General features: G+C 43.8%; 1 protein-coding gene across 1 annotated transcript; it reads left to right on the plus strand.

Moving 5' to 3' along the window:
* Positions 1-1,390: 1,390 nt before the first annotated feature.
* On the plus strand, positions 1,391-14,992 carry LOC147453533 (ent-kaurenoic acid oxidase 1-like). Its single transcript, XM_086517163.1, has 9 exons — positions 1,391-1,683; positions 4,885-5,212; positions 5,370-5,519; positions 9,721-9,975; positions 10,145-10,222; positions 10,306-10,384; positions 10,479-10,585; positions 14,493-14,614; positions 14,710-14,992. The coding sequence occupies exons 1-9, from the start codon at positions 1,442-1,444 to the stop codon at positions 14,798-14,800; spliced, it is 1,452 nt and encodes a 483-aa protein (XP_086373289.1). The 5' UTR covers positions 1,391-1,441; the 3' UTR covers positions 14,801-14,992.
* Positions 14,993-17,910: the final 2,918 nt, after the last annotated feature.

A 17,910-nucleotide genomic window follows, 5' to 3' on the forward strand; every position in this document is an offset into this window, starting at 1 on the left:
AGAAGACAAACGCAAATGTACCAAAGTGAAGTAGAGCACTAAGAGCATTGAGCACCTCTTTATATGGACACAAAAATTCTTTTTACTTCCACCTCGATAGTTCTTTCCATTTCCTTTTTTTTTTTTTGGGCAAAACTCACAATGATGAGTGGATTCTATTAACAGATCCAAAACAATTACATTCGTGTCATGTTCGTGACGAGCCATGACCACTTCAATGGATCCTAGATACATCGGTTGATGGGGGAGACATCCCTTGACCATAGATGATCTCACACATTCATCTTTGCATGTCCATTAATACGGCCTCCAAGGTCCTGTTCTGCTTCTCTGAGTTCTTTTGCTTTCCAATGGCGATGATTGTTATCCTGCTTTCTTGGACTATCTCTGCAAACTTAGCTACATCCAGGGAGTTCTCGAAGATCCGACCATTCCTTGTCTTCCAAATGTGTTTAAAGTAGCAATACCTCACGATTTGCGTAGCAATGAGCAGTGCATGGCTCTTGAACGTCTTCCCTCCCAAGAAGAGTTCGTACTTGAAAAAACCTATTTTCCACATCTTTTGGATCCATTTGCAGATCTTGCTTGCAAGACCACAGATTGTCCTTGAACAGATGAGAAAGGTCTTCGCAAGCCGTTTTACATTGCAATCGTGTAGCTGGATCAATTCTCCTAGCAAGGTCTTTCCATTTCCTAAACTCACCCTTCGCTTAGGCGCTTAAAATGTTTGAAAGGATTTTTATTTTTCCTAGATTGGAGAGACCTAATAACATGTGTAAGATCATTTTGGCCACTAGTTTTGAAAGGAGTTTCCACATAGACAAACCCAATTGAGGATCACAACGTCCATCGATCGTTTTGTGAACCCACCCATATAAGCACCAAAAGTGAAGCTACGTCCCTGTCACACATATCCGCCCAAACGTGTCGCAAATGTGATGGCAAAACGGCATTGGCTAGTAGGTATGTCCGTTAGAGCTCGAAGCTAGCTGGCCTTACCCCCTCGCCCACGAGGACACAAGCAAAACTCAGCACACAGAAGAGGTTTGAACTATACGTATCTTGCACATGCTGCACTTTGTTGGTGATCACTTTTGCGAAAAGAACTATTACACTTGTTTATCCAGTGCAAGTGCTCAAACAGGTTCTTCTTTAGCATGTCCACCGCCTATGTGTGACATAGGCCTTATCAATGGAGACGAATTAAAAGGGGCGTTTAGCATTTGATTGGACGAGAGGGGGCCTCTTTACCAAATAAGGAAGCTGGAGACGTGGGGAGAATAGCTGGCGTCTAGCGGAGCAGAATCAAGGAGCGGCATCTACAACGTCGAGCCAAAAACAGAGAGCAGGAGCGAGAAGAGAGGGACGTGCCCTTGTATATATTAAAGACTGGAGAGCTACGACTAATTTACTACAGTAGTTGAAGAGTGACGTGAAGAACATGGATCAAGAGGCAGTGGCAAAGGGTGGAATGGTGGCGGTGTACGTGGCGGTGGTGGTGGTGGCGGTGGCGTGGGTGGCGAGGAGGTTCAACGAGTGGTGGTATCTGCCCTCCGCCGTTCCGCATGGCGCGAAGCTGCCGCCAGGCTCACTGGGCTGGCCCTTCATCGGCAACATGCTCTCCTTCGTCCGTCTTTACAAGGGCGACCCCGAGGCCTACTTTCACCACCATTTCCTGTCACGGTACGCCTCTCTCTCTCTCTCTCTCTCTCTCTCTCTCTATATGGTTTTGGTACCTAGCAATCACGTCTGCAATGTGCTTCGTATTTGTGGCATTGATATATAAGTGTAAGTCACGAGCTAAACGGTCCTTGTGTTTAGTAAGGATATATACATATTTAGTGCCCTATCAAGGGCACTAATCGAAATGGGCAACACTACTTTACTCTCTCGCCAAAAGATTGGAATACCCCCCCCCCCCCCCAAAAAAAAAAAAACCCTTTTTGGTGATTGGAGAGTCCCCCCCCCCCCCGTCCATATAAGCTCCCCCCCTCGTCCATATAAGCTATGGCTAAGTTTAGGGGCTAAATGGATATACTCCTAACGCCTAAACCTTCGAACCCCCAAAGCTAAAAAGAAAGGTATCAACGAATTGTATACTACTCTCCACATGGAACTTCGAGGTCCACATTCGTTTGAACCCAATGGATGAGGCCACAATGTATAAATTGTCGCCTCCATTTTGGCAACCGAATCTCGACCATCATTTTTGGTGTGTAATGGTCAAGTCACACTTGTGGGAACCTAAAGAAAGTCCTAAAAGCAAGGCATGGAAGTAGGTCGTGCCAATCTTTTTTGAGGAGCTCATTAAAAGGAATCTCAGGGGATAAGGGAAAAAGGGGGGAAGGTGGCACGAGGAGGGGAGAGAGACAAATGCTAGATGTGATCGCGAAGGCAGAGAGAGAGAGAGAGAGAGAGAGAGAGAGAGAGAGAGAGAGAGAGAGAGAGAGAGAGAGAGAGAGAGAGAGAACTTTTTGCTATGGAACCAGTGTTCGAAAAAAATCACTTTTTCAAACATACAAAGTTTCTTTCCTTGAATTTTCCAAGAGGAAATTTTGGAAAATTAGGTTTATTTTTTAGAATTTTATCTCCTTTTCTCCTTGCTCTTCCCCAGTGGCGGGTAGAAAGGGATATTTTTTGTGCATCTATCAGAGGGAGAGGGTATAGCTAGCGGAGACCTCACCTCATCTTCTGTTGGATGTGAGGAGTGGTCTCCGCTCATCTTCTGTTGGATGTGACGACTGGACCAAGCGACAGTAGTCACGAGAAGACTTCATTGTAAGGACTCATGCAAGTAATATGGCAGAGAGTCCCTGTATGGGAAGGATCGAGGTAAACACCTTACACTCTGCGCCTCCAAGATCCTTCGGACCCACTTTGTGTGCTAGTCAGCTTCCTCTACTTGCTTCTTGATGCCTATGCAGATCTATCCATGAAGAGGTTTCACATGCCTTGGTGCGTTGGCAACATCTTCATACGCCTTAGCATGATGGTAGGACTGGGGCTTCATAGAGGACGAGAGATGGAGGAGGCTAATGGCAGACGTAGCCGGAAAACTCGAGTAGGGATGGGCTCCCATGATAAATGCAAGTTTGAACAAGTCGTCTACAACAAAAGACGCAACAAATGCTCCATACCTTAGTGTGTTGACTTCTGCTGTGTTGTAGAGGTAGCATAGGGAGATGGTGCATCAGGGTGAAGACGTAGAGAGGGAGAGGAATATGCGATGAGCGCGTAGTCGATGCAGAGCTGTTTGTGCACACACACTCACTCACTCACTCACTCACTCACTCACAGACACACATCCAACTATAGAAGTGTGGTAGTTGTGCCTCACCTTTAGCCGGGGGGGGGGGGTGTCACGTGCGCACTATAATTGCGCAATGGACATGCTTCTGCTACAGTCTAGCGTCAATCTTAGCTTAGGACCTATCCTGGCACCCTTGTGAGCCTCTAGCAAGACGTGCATGCCTAGGCATGTCATAGTTGCATACCCTCTCTTGCACATTACAACATTTTGGCATATATGCGTTTTACCGCATGTGAACCACCTCCTAGCGTTTCATTTATTAATAAGTGACTTTTCATCTTCCGAATTGTGGGCTGACTTATGAGGCTGCTCGATCCAGCATTTGGCACCCATAAATACACGTTAATAAATATTTCTCTCTTTCACTCTCTTATTGCTAGAAATGCATGGGTGTGCAAATACTCTTGACTCTGTTTGCTTCATCGTCTGAGATCCGGATTCAGAAATTGTATGTGTGGGCTATGGATTTGAGGGTCTCTCTCTCTCTCTCTCTCTCTCTCTCTCTCTCTCACACACACACACACACACACACACACACACACACACACACACACACACACAATCGTACCATAGCTTTGTTATTGCCAAACTTTTCGTGGGCGAAGAGGGTGATGAGAGATAGAGAGGGAGTGGTACCATGACGTGCACAAAAGAGGGAGAGCCAAAGGGAGATGAGCCTACAAGCTAGTTGGTTCTAGCTGAGGGCAAAGGGGAAGCGAAAGGTGAGGAGAGGGTGATGTGGCATGACTCTGGAGGGGTACGTAGGAAGGGTGAGGGAGGGTAATTGTGCACTACTCCTACAACTGCACCTTATGCCTTCTCCATGGGCATTGCGATGGTTGACGTGTCTTTAGTGCTATTAAGGTTCAGGAGAGTCTTCAAATCTCGGAATCTCCACGATGAATCCCCCAATCTCCGAAAACTAAAAATCCTTTCAAAACATTTTAAGTGCATAAGTGAAGGGTGATTTTTATTTATTTGATATACTCACAATTGTGACTTGAGAGAATTTATATTAACCCGATAAGAATACAATTTCCCTCAAGATGGGGCTAGGGTTCCATCAAAGACACAATTGTACACATAGAAAACTTACCAGATGTGTAACTCCTACCGTCTTCGGTGTTCTAAACAACTCAAAGCATGCACCCTAATCTAGTGGACAAAGCTCCCGAGATCACCCTCTATATGAATACCTTTATGTAATCTGGCCCTTAGTCTCATAGATGGGAGTAACCCTCTTTTGCCAGTGTTCTTCTGACCATTTTTTCTTCCAAATTTTGTTGAGTGGGACATATAATTTGAAGCATTTTGCCAGTCTCTACAATGAGATGTGTAAAATTTTGTCAGCATTTCTCAAGACAAGATTGAAATTTGATCGGGATTTTGGAAATTTTACAAGTAAAGAATACTGTAAAGATCAATAGTCTATGAACATTTAGCCCCTCCATCTTTGCACGTTATTGAAATATTTTCTGAGCTACTTTTTACACTAACATGTGTAAAATTTTGTTGGTTTTTCTTATTTAACATGCAACATTAGTGAATCGCTCTAAAGAAGGGAAATTTTGCAGGAATAAAGAGTGTGGTGATGGAATTTACAAGGCACATTTGTTTGGAAGCCCTAGTATTATAACTTCCACATCTGAGATGAACAAGTTTGTGCTAGCTGCAGAATCAGCCTTTGCACCCGGGTGGCCATCACCTGAGCTTGTGGGGCGTTCTTGTATGGTTATAGTGGAAGGCATCCAGCATAAACGCATGCGTAGACTATTGTTAGAAGCTGTTAGTCACCCTGCAGCTTTGAGAAAGACGCTTCGTCGCCAAGAGAACCGCTTTAAAAACACTCTCACAGAATGGACCCAACAAAGGAACATCACCCTTCGAGAAAGATTAAAAAAAGTAAGACACTCCATCTTTTTCTTTCATGTACTAGAGCTCAAAACCGCTAAAGCATTGCTCTTACATCCATTTATTTTGGAAGCCTCAAAAGCCCTATTTATGGCTTTGTTTCTATTGACTAACTTTAATCCCAACTTTATCAAAATTAAATTTGCAGGTAGCATTTGAGGATATATGTGATGCTTTCTTGGGTGTGACTTCACCACCACTTATCAAAGAGATGATGGACTTATCCATAGGTCTTATTGCAGGTTTGAGGGCTTACCCAATCAATGTCCCTGGATTCACCTACCATCATTCCTTGAAGGTACTTAACATATTTCGCACTGGATTTAAATTAAAGAGCGTTTTTCTTCAAATAACTTACAAAGAAATAACTCTCACATGCTGGTATAAGTCCAATAATAATTTGAAATTTTGTTTATCTCATAATCTCATTAAAAATAAGCATAAGAAATGTCTTGCCTTCAATACCTTCAATAAATGAGCAACAAGAACCAATGAAAGTGTTTAAATAAATATATATGTGTGTGTGTGTGTGTGAGAGAGAGAGAGAGAGAGAGAGAGAGAGAGAGAGGAGGGAGGGGGGGGGGGGGGGGGGGGGGGGGGGGGGGGGGGGGATGAAGCAATGAGTGTAAAGGTTAATAATTAGCATTCATTTTCTCAAATTCCATAGTTAATGTTAAAAATTTATTTAAAGAATCACGACTTCAAACCATCATTATCTTATTTCGAAAGCTAAAAAAAACAAGGTGAGAAGGCACGAAGGCTTGCTAAGTTAAGGCGAGATGAGGAGAGAGAGTTAAAATATGTGTCCATAATTTTATGATCTTTTATACATACTAGTAAAACGGCGCCGCTTTCGCTCTTGACAAATTTCATAAAGGCAAATCAAGAAAAGTTCTCTCTCTCTCTCTCTCTCTCTCTCTCTCTCCCCCCCTTGCCATAGGTTTAGTGTAATCCCGGCCGCCTTTGGCGGCCTCTCTCTCTCTCTCTCTCTCTCTCTCTCTCTCTCTCCCTCCCCCTTGCCATAGGTTTAGTGTAATCCCGGCCGCCTTTGGCGGCCTCTCTCTCTCTCTCTCTCTCTCTCTCTCTCTCTCTCTCTCTCTCTTTGCGTGTGCTATCGGCTTGCGTCACCGGCTTGCAGGGGAACATGACTCGATCAAGCTGCTTGTGACATCCCTTCTCCATGCCATGTTTTCCTTCAAAATGCAAGCAGATGTGATTGCATCTGGAGAGACACCCTCTCTTCACATCTGTCAAAAATAGCACAGAGCTTCTTGGCCTTGCCCAGTTGGACATATCCCACAATCAATGCCTTCCAAGAGACGATGTCCTGGTTAGAAGGCTCCTTGCGCACTTTTTGTGATTTATGAAGTGCACCACACTTATTGATACATGTCGACCAAGACGGTGCTAAGCACGGCGTTTTCTTCGAACAACTCGAGTCTAACAATATCATTGCAAATTCATGTGTAATGCCGCATGTCTTCAAGGTGCAAGTGTACGTGATTGTGTTTAGAGAGATGCCCTCTCTCTACATTTGTTGAAAATAGCCCGGAGCTTTATGACCCTATTTCTTGCCTTTCCTCCCCCCACTGTAGAGACCGAGCTTCAGACGTCTCGTTGTACCTTGTCATGTTTTCCTTTATGATTCAAGCGAATATGATTGCATCTAGAGAGACACCCTCGTTTCACATATGTGTTGAAAATAGCACAGAGCTTCTTGGACCTGCTCCAATTGGACATATCCCGTAATTAGTGCATTTTCAAAGAGACAACATCCCTGTCAGGAGGCTCCTCAATGAAGTGCACCACATTTATAGATACATGTGAACCAAGGCGATGCTAAGCACGACGTTTTCTCTCAACAACCTGATCTAGCAATATCATGGTGAATTCTATTGCCCATAGGAGCATGTTATGTAATGCCACATATGATCTCCTCCTTCTCCATGCCACGTTTGCCTTCAAGATGCAAGCGAATGTGATTGCATCTGGAGAGACACCCTCGCTTCACATCTGTGTGGAAAATAGCACAGAGCTCCTTGGACCTGCCCCAATTGGACATATCCTGTAATTAGTGCATTCCAAGAGACGACATCTCGGTAAGGAGGCTTCTCACACACTTTTTGTGCTTTATAAAGTGCACCGCATTTATTGATACATGTCGACCAAGGTGGTGCTAAGCACAACGTTTTTTCTCAACAACCCTGGTCTAACAATCAAATGGTGAATTATATTGCCCATATGAGCATGTTGTGTAATGCCACATATGATCTCCCCCTTGTCCATGCCATGCTTGCCTTCAAGATGCAAGCGAATGTGAATGCATCTGGAGAGACACCGTCGCTTCACATCTGTGTAGAAAATAGCACAGAGCTTCTTGGACCTGCCCAATTGGACATATCCCGCAATTAGTGCATTCCATGAGATGACATCCCGGTTAGGAGGCTCCTCACACACTTTTTATGCTTTATGAAGTGCACCGCATTTATTGATACATGTCCACCAAGGTGGTGCTAAGAACGACGTTTTCTCTCAACAAGACCTTGGTCTAACAATATCATGGTGAATTCTATTGCCCATATGAGCATGTTGTGTAATGCCACATATGATCTCCCCCTTCTTCTCTATGCCATGTTTGCCTTCAAGATGCAAGCAAATGTGATTGCATTGGGAGAGACACCCTCGCTTCACATCTGTATCGAAAATAGCACAGAGCTTCTTGGCCCTGCCCCAATTGCCCTACCCCACTTGAACATACCTCACAATTAGTGTATTCCAAGAGACGACATCCCGGTCAGGAGGCTCCTCACGCATGTTTTGTGCTTTATGAAGTGCACCGCATTTATAAATATATGTCAACCAAGGCGGTGCTAAGCACGACGTTTTCTCTCAACAACCTCAATCTAACAATATCATGGTGAATTGTATTGTCCATATGCCACATGCCTTCAATGTGCACGTGGATTTCTGAGAAAAACTCGAACATGCAGATGAGCTAGGAGCCTAGCTGAGAAGACATCGAAGACTCGAAGGTGGACCTGGCACCACTCTCCCCTCTCTCTCTCTCTCTCTCTCTCTCTCTCTCTCTCTCTCTCTCTCACGCGCATGTCTTGTGCTTGTGTCAACTTACACAGCCCTAGTACACTGGTCTGAAATATGCCATCAGAGGTGGAGTCAACACCTCTCTCTCTCTCTCTCTCTCTCTCTCTCTCTCTTTGTGTTGACTGCTCTCGCCTGACGCCTATGTCACCTTGCGCAGTGCATAGATAGTGAAGGTCTGGCCCACTATTCGTGGAATGTCAGGCAATCAGAGGCCTAGCTTGAAAAATATGCAAGTGGGTCCAAAGCACATGGCAAATCAGGTTATTCAAGATTGATTTGTTCCTTGGTGTCAAGAAGATGGGAAGTCCTGCTCTCCTTATCTGCACTCAAACTATCACGTACTTTTTCTTTCACCATATATGGCGGGCGAGGAACCGCTGCGTGTTTGAAGGAGATCTTGATGTGGCAAGCTTCTTAGAGATTATACAAGATAGCAGAGTGATGATCTATACGCTCGGAAGCAAGCAAGACTCGGGAGACTGGTCTAGGGCTACCCATGCCGTGTTGTCAACTTGCGATAAGTAAAAGCCTTGAACTATAGTTCACCTACTTTGTAATGAAGCAAACTGATGATGTATACGCTCGAAAGCAAGCAAGACGCGGGAGACCGGTCTAGGGCTACCCATGCCTTGTTGTCAACCTACAATAAGTAAAAGCCTTGAACTATAGTTCACCTAGTTTGTAAAGCCGATTATGATTAGCCTCGATGAGAGGCTGTAGACATCCAGTTTGTAATCTGCAGCACCTCAAGGCTCGGCTTGAGCTTGTGGTTGTTTTGTAATTTTTATGTTGTGCTTAATACAATTCACTCACAAATTGTGAGTTTTGCAAAAAAGGTATTCCACTATATTTTGCAAACATTAAGTTGTATCTACTCTGTATTTCCATGTAGCCTAGAGTGCTAGTATTGACCAAGAATACCACATTTGTAGAGCTACCATTGCTACCGTGGTTACGTGAAGTTTTCTTTTCTTGGATCCATGTGGATGTTCAACGAGTCATGAATACGAGCTATTTGGAAGTTATAGGTAGTATGACTTGAAGATGTGATGCTCTACGTGGATACTATTTTCCTCTAAGCTGATAGATGCTATGGTTACTATAGTAATTGTAGGTGGTCAATTGTTATGGGTTGTTTCCTCAGCTATGTATATGTATATCTGTGTGTGTGCATATATGTGTGTGCGTGCGTGCGTGTGTGTGTGCGTGTGCGCGCACACACACACACACACACACACACACACACACACATATATATATATATATATATATATATATAATATATATATATATATAGAGAGAGAGAGAGAGAGAGAGAGAGAGAGAGAGAGAGAGATTCTTGTAGGGTAAATCTTTCATTGAGTTAAACTGATGACAAGAAGTGGATGTCGTTGTAGTGTCGCAAAAGATTAATGGATATAATGTTCACTGTTGTCAAGCATCGTCGACATGCTGGACCAAAGTTAGAAGCGGAAGATTTTTTGGATGTGTTATTGAAGACTAAAGATGAGGAAGGGAACTATCTCACAGACCTTGAAATTTGTGACAACATTGCATCTTTTCTCCTGGCCGGTCATGAATCTACATCCTACACCATTTTATGGAGCATGGTGCTTCTTGCAAAGAATCCCAAAATACTGAGTAAACTAAGGGTAAGGATACTTTATGATACAACAAGTAAGTGTACTATGTGTGCATTAAGACACAAGGCAACCATATCTATGTGTCCCTGCTTGTTTGTGTTATGTGCATTCACTTGTGTAGATGCTTGACTTGATAGGCATGTGATACAGTGTAGTTTCACAAAGACATTGTGTGCAGGATGAGCACAAGGCACTACAATCTCAGAAAGAGGGTGATTGGTTTGCCGACCTCAAGAAGACACCGTACACGAATCTAGTAAGGGCCTTACACTTCTAACATATTATATGCATTTTTACTCTAAAAAATAATCACAATTTTTTTTTTGGGATTCTCCTCAGGTGCAAAATGAGGTTCTTCGTTTTGTCAATATTGCACCTTTTGTATTCAGAACTGTCAAGGAAGATGTAAATTACCAAGGTACATTCCCCATAAATTTGGTTGAAGAGAATGAATGGTGGCCACTACAAGTGTAATAAGGAGACATCACTTGGGGCATCTTTATGTTGCGCAGGATATTATTTCCCAAAGGGTTGGAAGGTTATAGTATGGTTGCGAGCCTCTCATATGGACCCAACCAACTTCACAGACCCACACACCTTCAATCCGGAGAGGTTTGAGGTAAACTCAACATTAACCAAGTACGTTCTTGGCTTGGAAAACAATTGAAGGTTACTTTGAGTTAATGAGTTAAGACGATGCTTAGTTGTCCAAAGGAGCTAGCTTGGTTGGTTGAGCACTCGACCGTCATGACCTCAATCATGGGTTCGAGTGCAATCAAGCGACTTTGATAGCTTTCATGAATGTGTGTCATTTTGCAGGAGATTTGTACGATCTGTCATTAAAAAAGGACAATGCTTAGTTATTTATTCAATACTCATTGTGAGTTACATTTGAATTACTGAGTTAAGACGATGCTTAATTGTTCAAAGGAGCTAACTTGGTTGGTTGAGCACTCGATCGTCGTGACCCCGATCATAAGTTCGAGTGCGATCAAGCAACTTTGATATCGTTCATGAACGTGTGTGTCGTTTTGCACAAGATTTGTCCGATCTGTCATTAAAAAAGGACAATGCTTAGTTATTTATTCAATACTCACTCACATAATGTGAGTTCTGCCCAAAAGAAAAAAAAAAAAGGACAATACTTAGTTATGCCACCTTGTCTGGCGAATAGGACCCATTAATTAGTTCTCAAGATGCCCAAGAAATCTTTCATTCCAAAGCAAAATGAAAGATATTTGCTGTCATGGCCTTGATGCGCAACTTCCCCATCGCGCCCCTCGAGCTCAAAAACTCTCTCTCTCTCTCTCTATCTCTCTCTATCTTTGCAAATGGCTACTCTCTCTCTATCTTTGCAAATGGCTACTCTCCCTCTTCTCTTCAAATTCACGCTGAGACACACTATTTGTCTCTTCTTGCCTGTTTGCTGCACCGGCCAATGAAATTCTTCTCCTGCCTCCTTCGCCCTCGCACCTGGCATCTCTCTCTCTCCCCGCACGCGGTGCCTTGCATTTCCCACCCGTCTTTGATTTCACTTGAAAAAGCATCACCAAACCGAATCTCCTATTGATTTGCCTTAATCAAGCTCAAAAAGAATTTGGCACACCCAGTAAACTCGGATGAGTGGTAAGCGATCAACGCAACGTATTCTTTATGGGATAATACATTCACTCACAGTTGTGAGTTATGCCCAAAAAGAAAGCAAAAATGCTTAGTTATATCGCCAGAAATAAAAAGACAATGCATAGTTAATGCCCTAAGAAAAAGGAGGAAAAAAAGGTTTACCATCATTATCTTTCCATGTTGCACTACTTGACAAACTTTATCCAAAGGTCTCCTAAGAGTTCCACGGGCCACTGAAGCTCGATCCACATCAGGCGGCAAAAGTTCAAGTCTAATGTCATCGGGTGCTAGCTCAGCTAGTGATGTCATAGCCTATGTGCCTAAGGTCTTGGGTTCAATACCCCCTTGGTGACCTAAAGACATGTTCTAAGTCTTTAAGGATTGTTCCCATATGCCTTCACCATGGGTGTTGGGTGTGTGCGTGTGATGGGATGCCTCTCTTCTTACCTGTGAGGCCGTTGTACATAGAGTGTGTGCGTGTGTTTCAAGTTCCTGTACTCTCTATAAATACAAAAAAGTTCAAGTCTAAATGCTCCAACCAATCACAACTCGATATTGGCAGAAGGGGGGCTCACATTAGGCGGTGGAAGGGACTCCAAAAAAGGGGCTTTCTCTCTTCCACCCCCCCCCCCCCCCCGTTCTTTCGCGTGGCGCCCGACTTTCCTCTTTCTTCCCCTTCGCCTAAATTCTCTTCGAAAGCATCGCCTTCCTCCAACTGTTATATGAACAGTAGGAGGGTGGAAAGAAGAGAGTTCAGTGCCTTCTTCTTAGAAGAGGCTCCAACTCAGCTTTCTTCCACCCAATTGATGTGAACCTAGCCTAAGGCCTTACTTGGGCCAAAAGCAGTCTACCATTGGAAAACAGTAGAGACATCCTTCATGAGCATACTTGGTAACTGAGTGCCCATGTTGGCAACAATAGAGAGATCGCAAAGGGTCTTCTTGAGTCCAAGTCCAAAGGGGTAGTGGCTTGTAAAAGAATCCACATGGAGAGTGTTAAGGATTTCATGCAATGGTTTATGCCCTTTACAAAATGAGATGGCGACTTGGCCTTCTTAGGAGGGGGTCCAACTATAGGAAATCATTCATATCATGTGCGCTCAAAGGGTATGAAAAAAACAAGATATTTACATGTTAATTATAAAGCCACTGTTAATTATAAAGCATGTAACTTCTTCCCCTCCCCACTCTCAATTGTGAGTAGATTAATTAGTTTATAAAAAATAAATGTACAACGTAACCTCAAGCTTGTGTCGAGGCTTGAGGGATTTTGTATCACATCGACAAGCCAAAAACCTACCCATATTCAGGCTATTCCATCAGAATGGCGTTAATGGCCCTATACCACTTGTCCGAGATCTTCCTTTTGCCAATGGAGACAATCAATTCCTTACTTTTTTGTATGATCTCCGTGAAGTTGGCAGTAGAGAGACTATTCTCAAAGACCCTACAGTTCCTGGCCTTCCATATTTGCTTAAAGTAGCAAAATCTAACGATTTGCATGCAAACCATTAACACTTGGCTTTTCATTACCATCTATCCAAGGAATAGGTCGTTCTTGAAGAACCATGTTTTCCAGGTCCTTTGTACCCATTTGCACGTGTTCGCTGTCAGACCACTTATAGCCGGCCACTCCTTGAAGAGGTGAAGGAGGTCCTCTCGAGCCATTTGCAACCCGAGCATCTATCATATTCAATCCCTCTGGCAAAAAACTTTACTCCGGTCGCATAGCCCTCCATAACATCTTCCAAAGGAGGATCTTCATCGTCAGCGGGCAATGTGGCTTCCAAATGTTATTTGCAATCGCCATCCACCTTGCCTCCGGCCATTGCTTTCCCCACAGCTTGTTGAGGGGGAAGAACTAATCAGTCGAGATCATTAGAGTAAGGTAGGTGTCCTTGGTTTTTGGTTTACAGAAGTGCACCATCGCCACGCTTTCCACTCGAATATGGACTTGCACACCGGCATATAGTAACTGTCAAGCCAATCCAAAACTCTGAAGACGATCAGTTTTTCAATCCCATTTAGGTGGAACTGGATAGCCAGTTGGTCTGCTCCTTTCCAGCTCCTGTTGTTGCTATCCCAAAACTCGCCAAGATGTCTAAGACCTTTATTGTTGATCTTTCTAGTTCTCTCTCTCTCTCTCTCTCTCTCTCTCTCTCTCTCTCTCTCTCTCTCTCTCGCGAACGAGCTCAAGTGGATGCTACCCGCTTTAGAGACCCAAGAGGACAAGTGAGTAATGGATTTTTGAAAATACCTTGCTACCTCTTCCTATTCCACCGCCTCCGAAGCTCTAGTACACTTCCGTACTAACTCGCCTGTAGTGCCTCCCAATCTCAAGCTGGACCACCAAGGAACGAGCAACTTGTTGTGAACTTCTAAGCCTTTCCAACTAGCCACCTTTAGAGAATAGTTTAGAGCCATGATAGCCTATGATTGGTCTTGCATAGTGATTGAAGTTAGGAATTTGGCACATTGGGCCTATGCGTGGATAACAGGGTTGAGAATCCCGATGCATCCTTGCCTCGCGACAGTCTTTCATTTGGTCCACTGCCATGGCGTTGAGTTTTTCTTGAGAAACTTACAGGTTTTTTTCTTGAAGAAACTTAGGGGCTTTCTTCTTTCAAATGCTATAAACACTTCTTTTGCAACCGTAATGCTGTTGAAATGCTTTAAAAAACCCGAATTAAAAAAAAAAAAAAAACACACACACACACACACCCAAAACAAACCCCCTTCTTCAAAAAAGAAAAAAAAGGCTTTACTTATCTCTAGTTGCAATGTAATTCTACTTCCATGATCATGGAAATTCTGCAACCTTTAGTATACAATATTTTTCTTTGTTTTTATCGTGCATTAAATACGTTCCTTGCTAGATCATCTTAAAGTTTTAATCTTATGCAGGAACACACTCTACGAACAGGACTATACATGCCTTTTGGGCATGGCCCACGGCTATGCCCAGGAAACACACTAGCTCTTCTATCGTCACGGCTTTTCTTACATATTTTGGCTACAAGTTACAAGTAAGTTTAGAATGAAGATTGGAATAATTGGACCCTGGGATGTGTTACAAAAATCCAACCTTGTATGATTAACTCATGCTTTGACTTTGTGATAGGTGGAGCCTTGTCAATCCAAATGTGGAGACCACATACTTACCACATCCAAAGCCTAAAGATGGAGGAGAAATTGTATTTGAGCCTTTATAAACCTCGCTTCTCAAATTTGTAGTTGCATAGGTGCATCAAATTTGATAGATTCAAACACCGTCTTCCCTATCCTGTGCATCCAAGTTGTGCTCATAATATTTGTAAAGCATCCTTCCTTAGCACCATACATCATGACAAATTGGCTTGAAGAAGTCAAAGATGATCCATAAAATCCTCATTATTTGACTAATACAATTGCTAATTTCCATCACTATCTAATAATGCAAGGAACATCAAACCAAGTCATGAATTACTCATAATGATTCATTTTGTCAAACACTTAAAACAAGCTACATACTGGTATTGCTCTCGAATCTTCCCAAATGCCCAAATTCGTAAGCTAGCAGTGAGGTACACCAAGCACCAAAATAATCATTCGCAATGCGCGATTGGAACTCACATCGATTTGCTATAGAGAACCTCCCCTAACCACGCCAACCAATTGAACTGCTTGTCAACAAGCCCTCCGCTAAATCTTTTAATAAAGTCCGACCTCTGCAACCCCTCCCCCGAACCTCGTCCAACTGTAGCCGCCTTCCTTTGCTCCCCTCCCTTCGCCTCGCAGGGCCTACTGCTCGTACGCGCTGTCTTCCCTGGCCTTCTCGCCTCGCGTGATAGGTTTGACCAAAGGATCTTACAAGATTCCCATCCCCAACGATTTTATGAAAATCGTAGGGACATATTCTAGAAACCACAAAATGACCTCCAATTGCTTTGTTGCAATTGCTAGCTTGAGACAATCACGTTGGCAATTACTACAACTAGTAAAGCGGCGCCACCTCCGGCGGCGGTATGGCCCTTCTTTCCCTCACTTGCCCCTCCCCCCCCCCCCCCCCCCCCCCCCCCCCCCTGCCTTCCAAGATCCCAACCCACTCATCCTTGCAGCAAGAGCTTGCAACCTGACATATGCAAAAAATTGACAGTCCGCGCTTCAAGAATCTGGTCGGGACTTTACAATTTTAGTCGGTTGCAAATTCACTAAACCTTGGTTTTTTTTGTGGACAGTGGACTGAAAGGAGGAGTAAAGAAGAAATGTTGACCATGTTTGGATGAGCAAATGATGATTAAAGCACTGATATGATGCTATGGGAATTTGTGCGTTTGTGATGTGAAAGTACTTAGGAGGGGAGTCTTTTGACAACTTTCTCTTTTTGTTTGATTTTTGAGGCCACTCAGACGCCTGGTTTGAAAACAACAGTGACGTCCCTCTCCTTCAGCACGTAAGAGTTTGCACGAGTCTACCTCATACATAGCATTTGTGCAGTGGTTGAAGCATGCTGACCCGGAGAGAGAGAGAGAGAGAGAGAGAGAGAGAGAGAGAGAGAGAGAGAGAGAGAGAGAGAGAGAGAGAGAGAGAGAGAGAGAGAGAGAGAGAGAGAGAGATAAAATAGTCTTATGAGAGTAGCCTTTCACTGCAAAGCACGACGGTGACCTCTGTGGTCGTCCTCGAGTCCTGAATGTACTTCCCCAGCGTCATGTCTCCCTGTTCAATGCTCAATGCAAGTCGTCTCACTTGGTTTTCGTGATAGCAATGGTCATCGCATCAATTTTTATGCACGGAAACACAATTTTCACAACCTCTCTCTCTCCAACGCAAGCAGTGTATGTGATTTCTCTCTTGCTTGTGTATTGTAGGGGGGGGGGGAAGCAAATCCCTTTGGCAATGCCTTTGGGCAGGTAGGGGAGCGTCCATGAAAGACAGTTTTGAGAGAGAGAGAGAGAGAGAGAGAGAGAGAGAGAGAGAGAGAGAGAGAGAGAGAGAGAGAGAGAGAGAGAGAGAGAGAGAGAAGAGAGAGAGAGAGGAGAGAGAGAGAGAGAGAGACGTTCAATGCAACCGAGGAGATGTTGCCTTGCTTGCTTAGTGTGCCCGCTGTGTGTGTGTGTGTGTGTGTGTGTGTGTGTGTGTGTATGTGTGTGTGTGTGTTGTGTGTGTGTGTGTGTGTGTGGTGGTGAGAGAGAGAGAGAGAGAGAGAGAGAGAGAGAGAGAGAGAGAGGAGAAGAGAGAGAGAGAGAGGAGAGAGAGAGAGAGAGAGAGAGAGAGATAGATAGATTTTATTATCGTCCTCGGAGGTCAAATATGACCTATGGGACCAAAGTTACATGTGATGTAGTATGTGTATGGCTGATGAGTGACTCTCGATGCTCCAAAATTGTAGTGATGAGAGTCGCAATGGAGAGCCCACACTTTGGCTGGGAGAGGAAAGTGTGTAGGTCTAAGTTATGGCTGAAAATGTGAGAGAAGCAAGTTTGGATGTGATCAAAAGCTGAGCACTCTAGTAGTGTGTGGTACTCAGACTCTCGAACTTGCAGTGAGCATAATGTGCACAATCGATTTGACTCTTCTCCATTGCCCCAACGCCCTATCTCGCATCGAAGGAAATGGGAGCTAAGCCGAATTGCTGCGATAGTGCGTATCGCGGACAAGGAAATGGGAGCTAAGCCGAATTGCTGCGATAGTGCGTATCGCAGACAAGGGAATAGGCTCAAGCATGTAAGTGTGAGTACGGTTTCCTCTCTCAGCGAAGAACATGGTTTTGTAGTTGGGGGCAATATAGGTGGTGTAATGTATGAAGCGTGACCCACCGGATTTCTCCCAAGCCGTAATACATTGGCGTTGTAGAAAAGCTTCATTCACTTGAGAGTCAATTGAAGCATCATGTAGCAAGTGTAATGCATCCCATCTCCCAAACCACTTCTTTATGTCTTGCATCCATCCTGTGCTCAAGATCTTGCTTTTATGCGTCTTTTGAACTTTTTTGCTTGCTTCCCATGCAATTGTAGGAAGTCGATGTGAGGGGTTTTGACGCATCTTTATCATGTACTCCACAACCCTTTCCATGCCCATAACCTCAATTGGAAGAGATCCCGACTCAAGAAGTAGGAGCATATATGGTGTTTGTGTCTTAACTTGGAGAAAGTTTGTAAGAAAACGCTTTTGGACATTCTCAAACTCTTTCCAAGTAGACTTTGAGATGCTCCCGCCCCACACTTCAACTCCATAAAGAAGAACCGGTGTCACCAATGCATCAAAAAGATACTTCTTGAGAACCCAACACTTGATGTTTCCCGCATTACACATGTTCTCAAATGCATAATATGCTCTCTTTCCC

Source organism: Adiantum capillus-veneris, chromosome 7, assembly GCF_014529385.1.
Source record: "Adiantum capillus-veneris isolate H3 chromosome 7, ASM1452938v2, whole genome shotgun sequence".
Taxonomy (NCBI): domain Eukaryota; kingdom Viridiplantae; phylum Streptophyta; class Polypodiopsida; order Polypodiales; family Pteridaceae; genus Adiantum; species Adiantum capillus-veneris.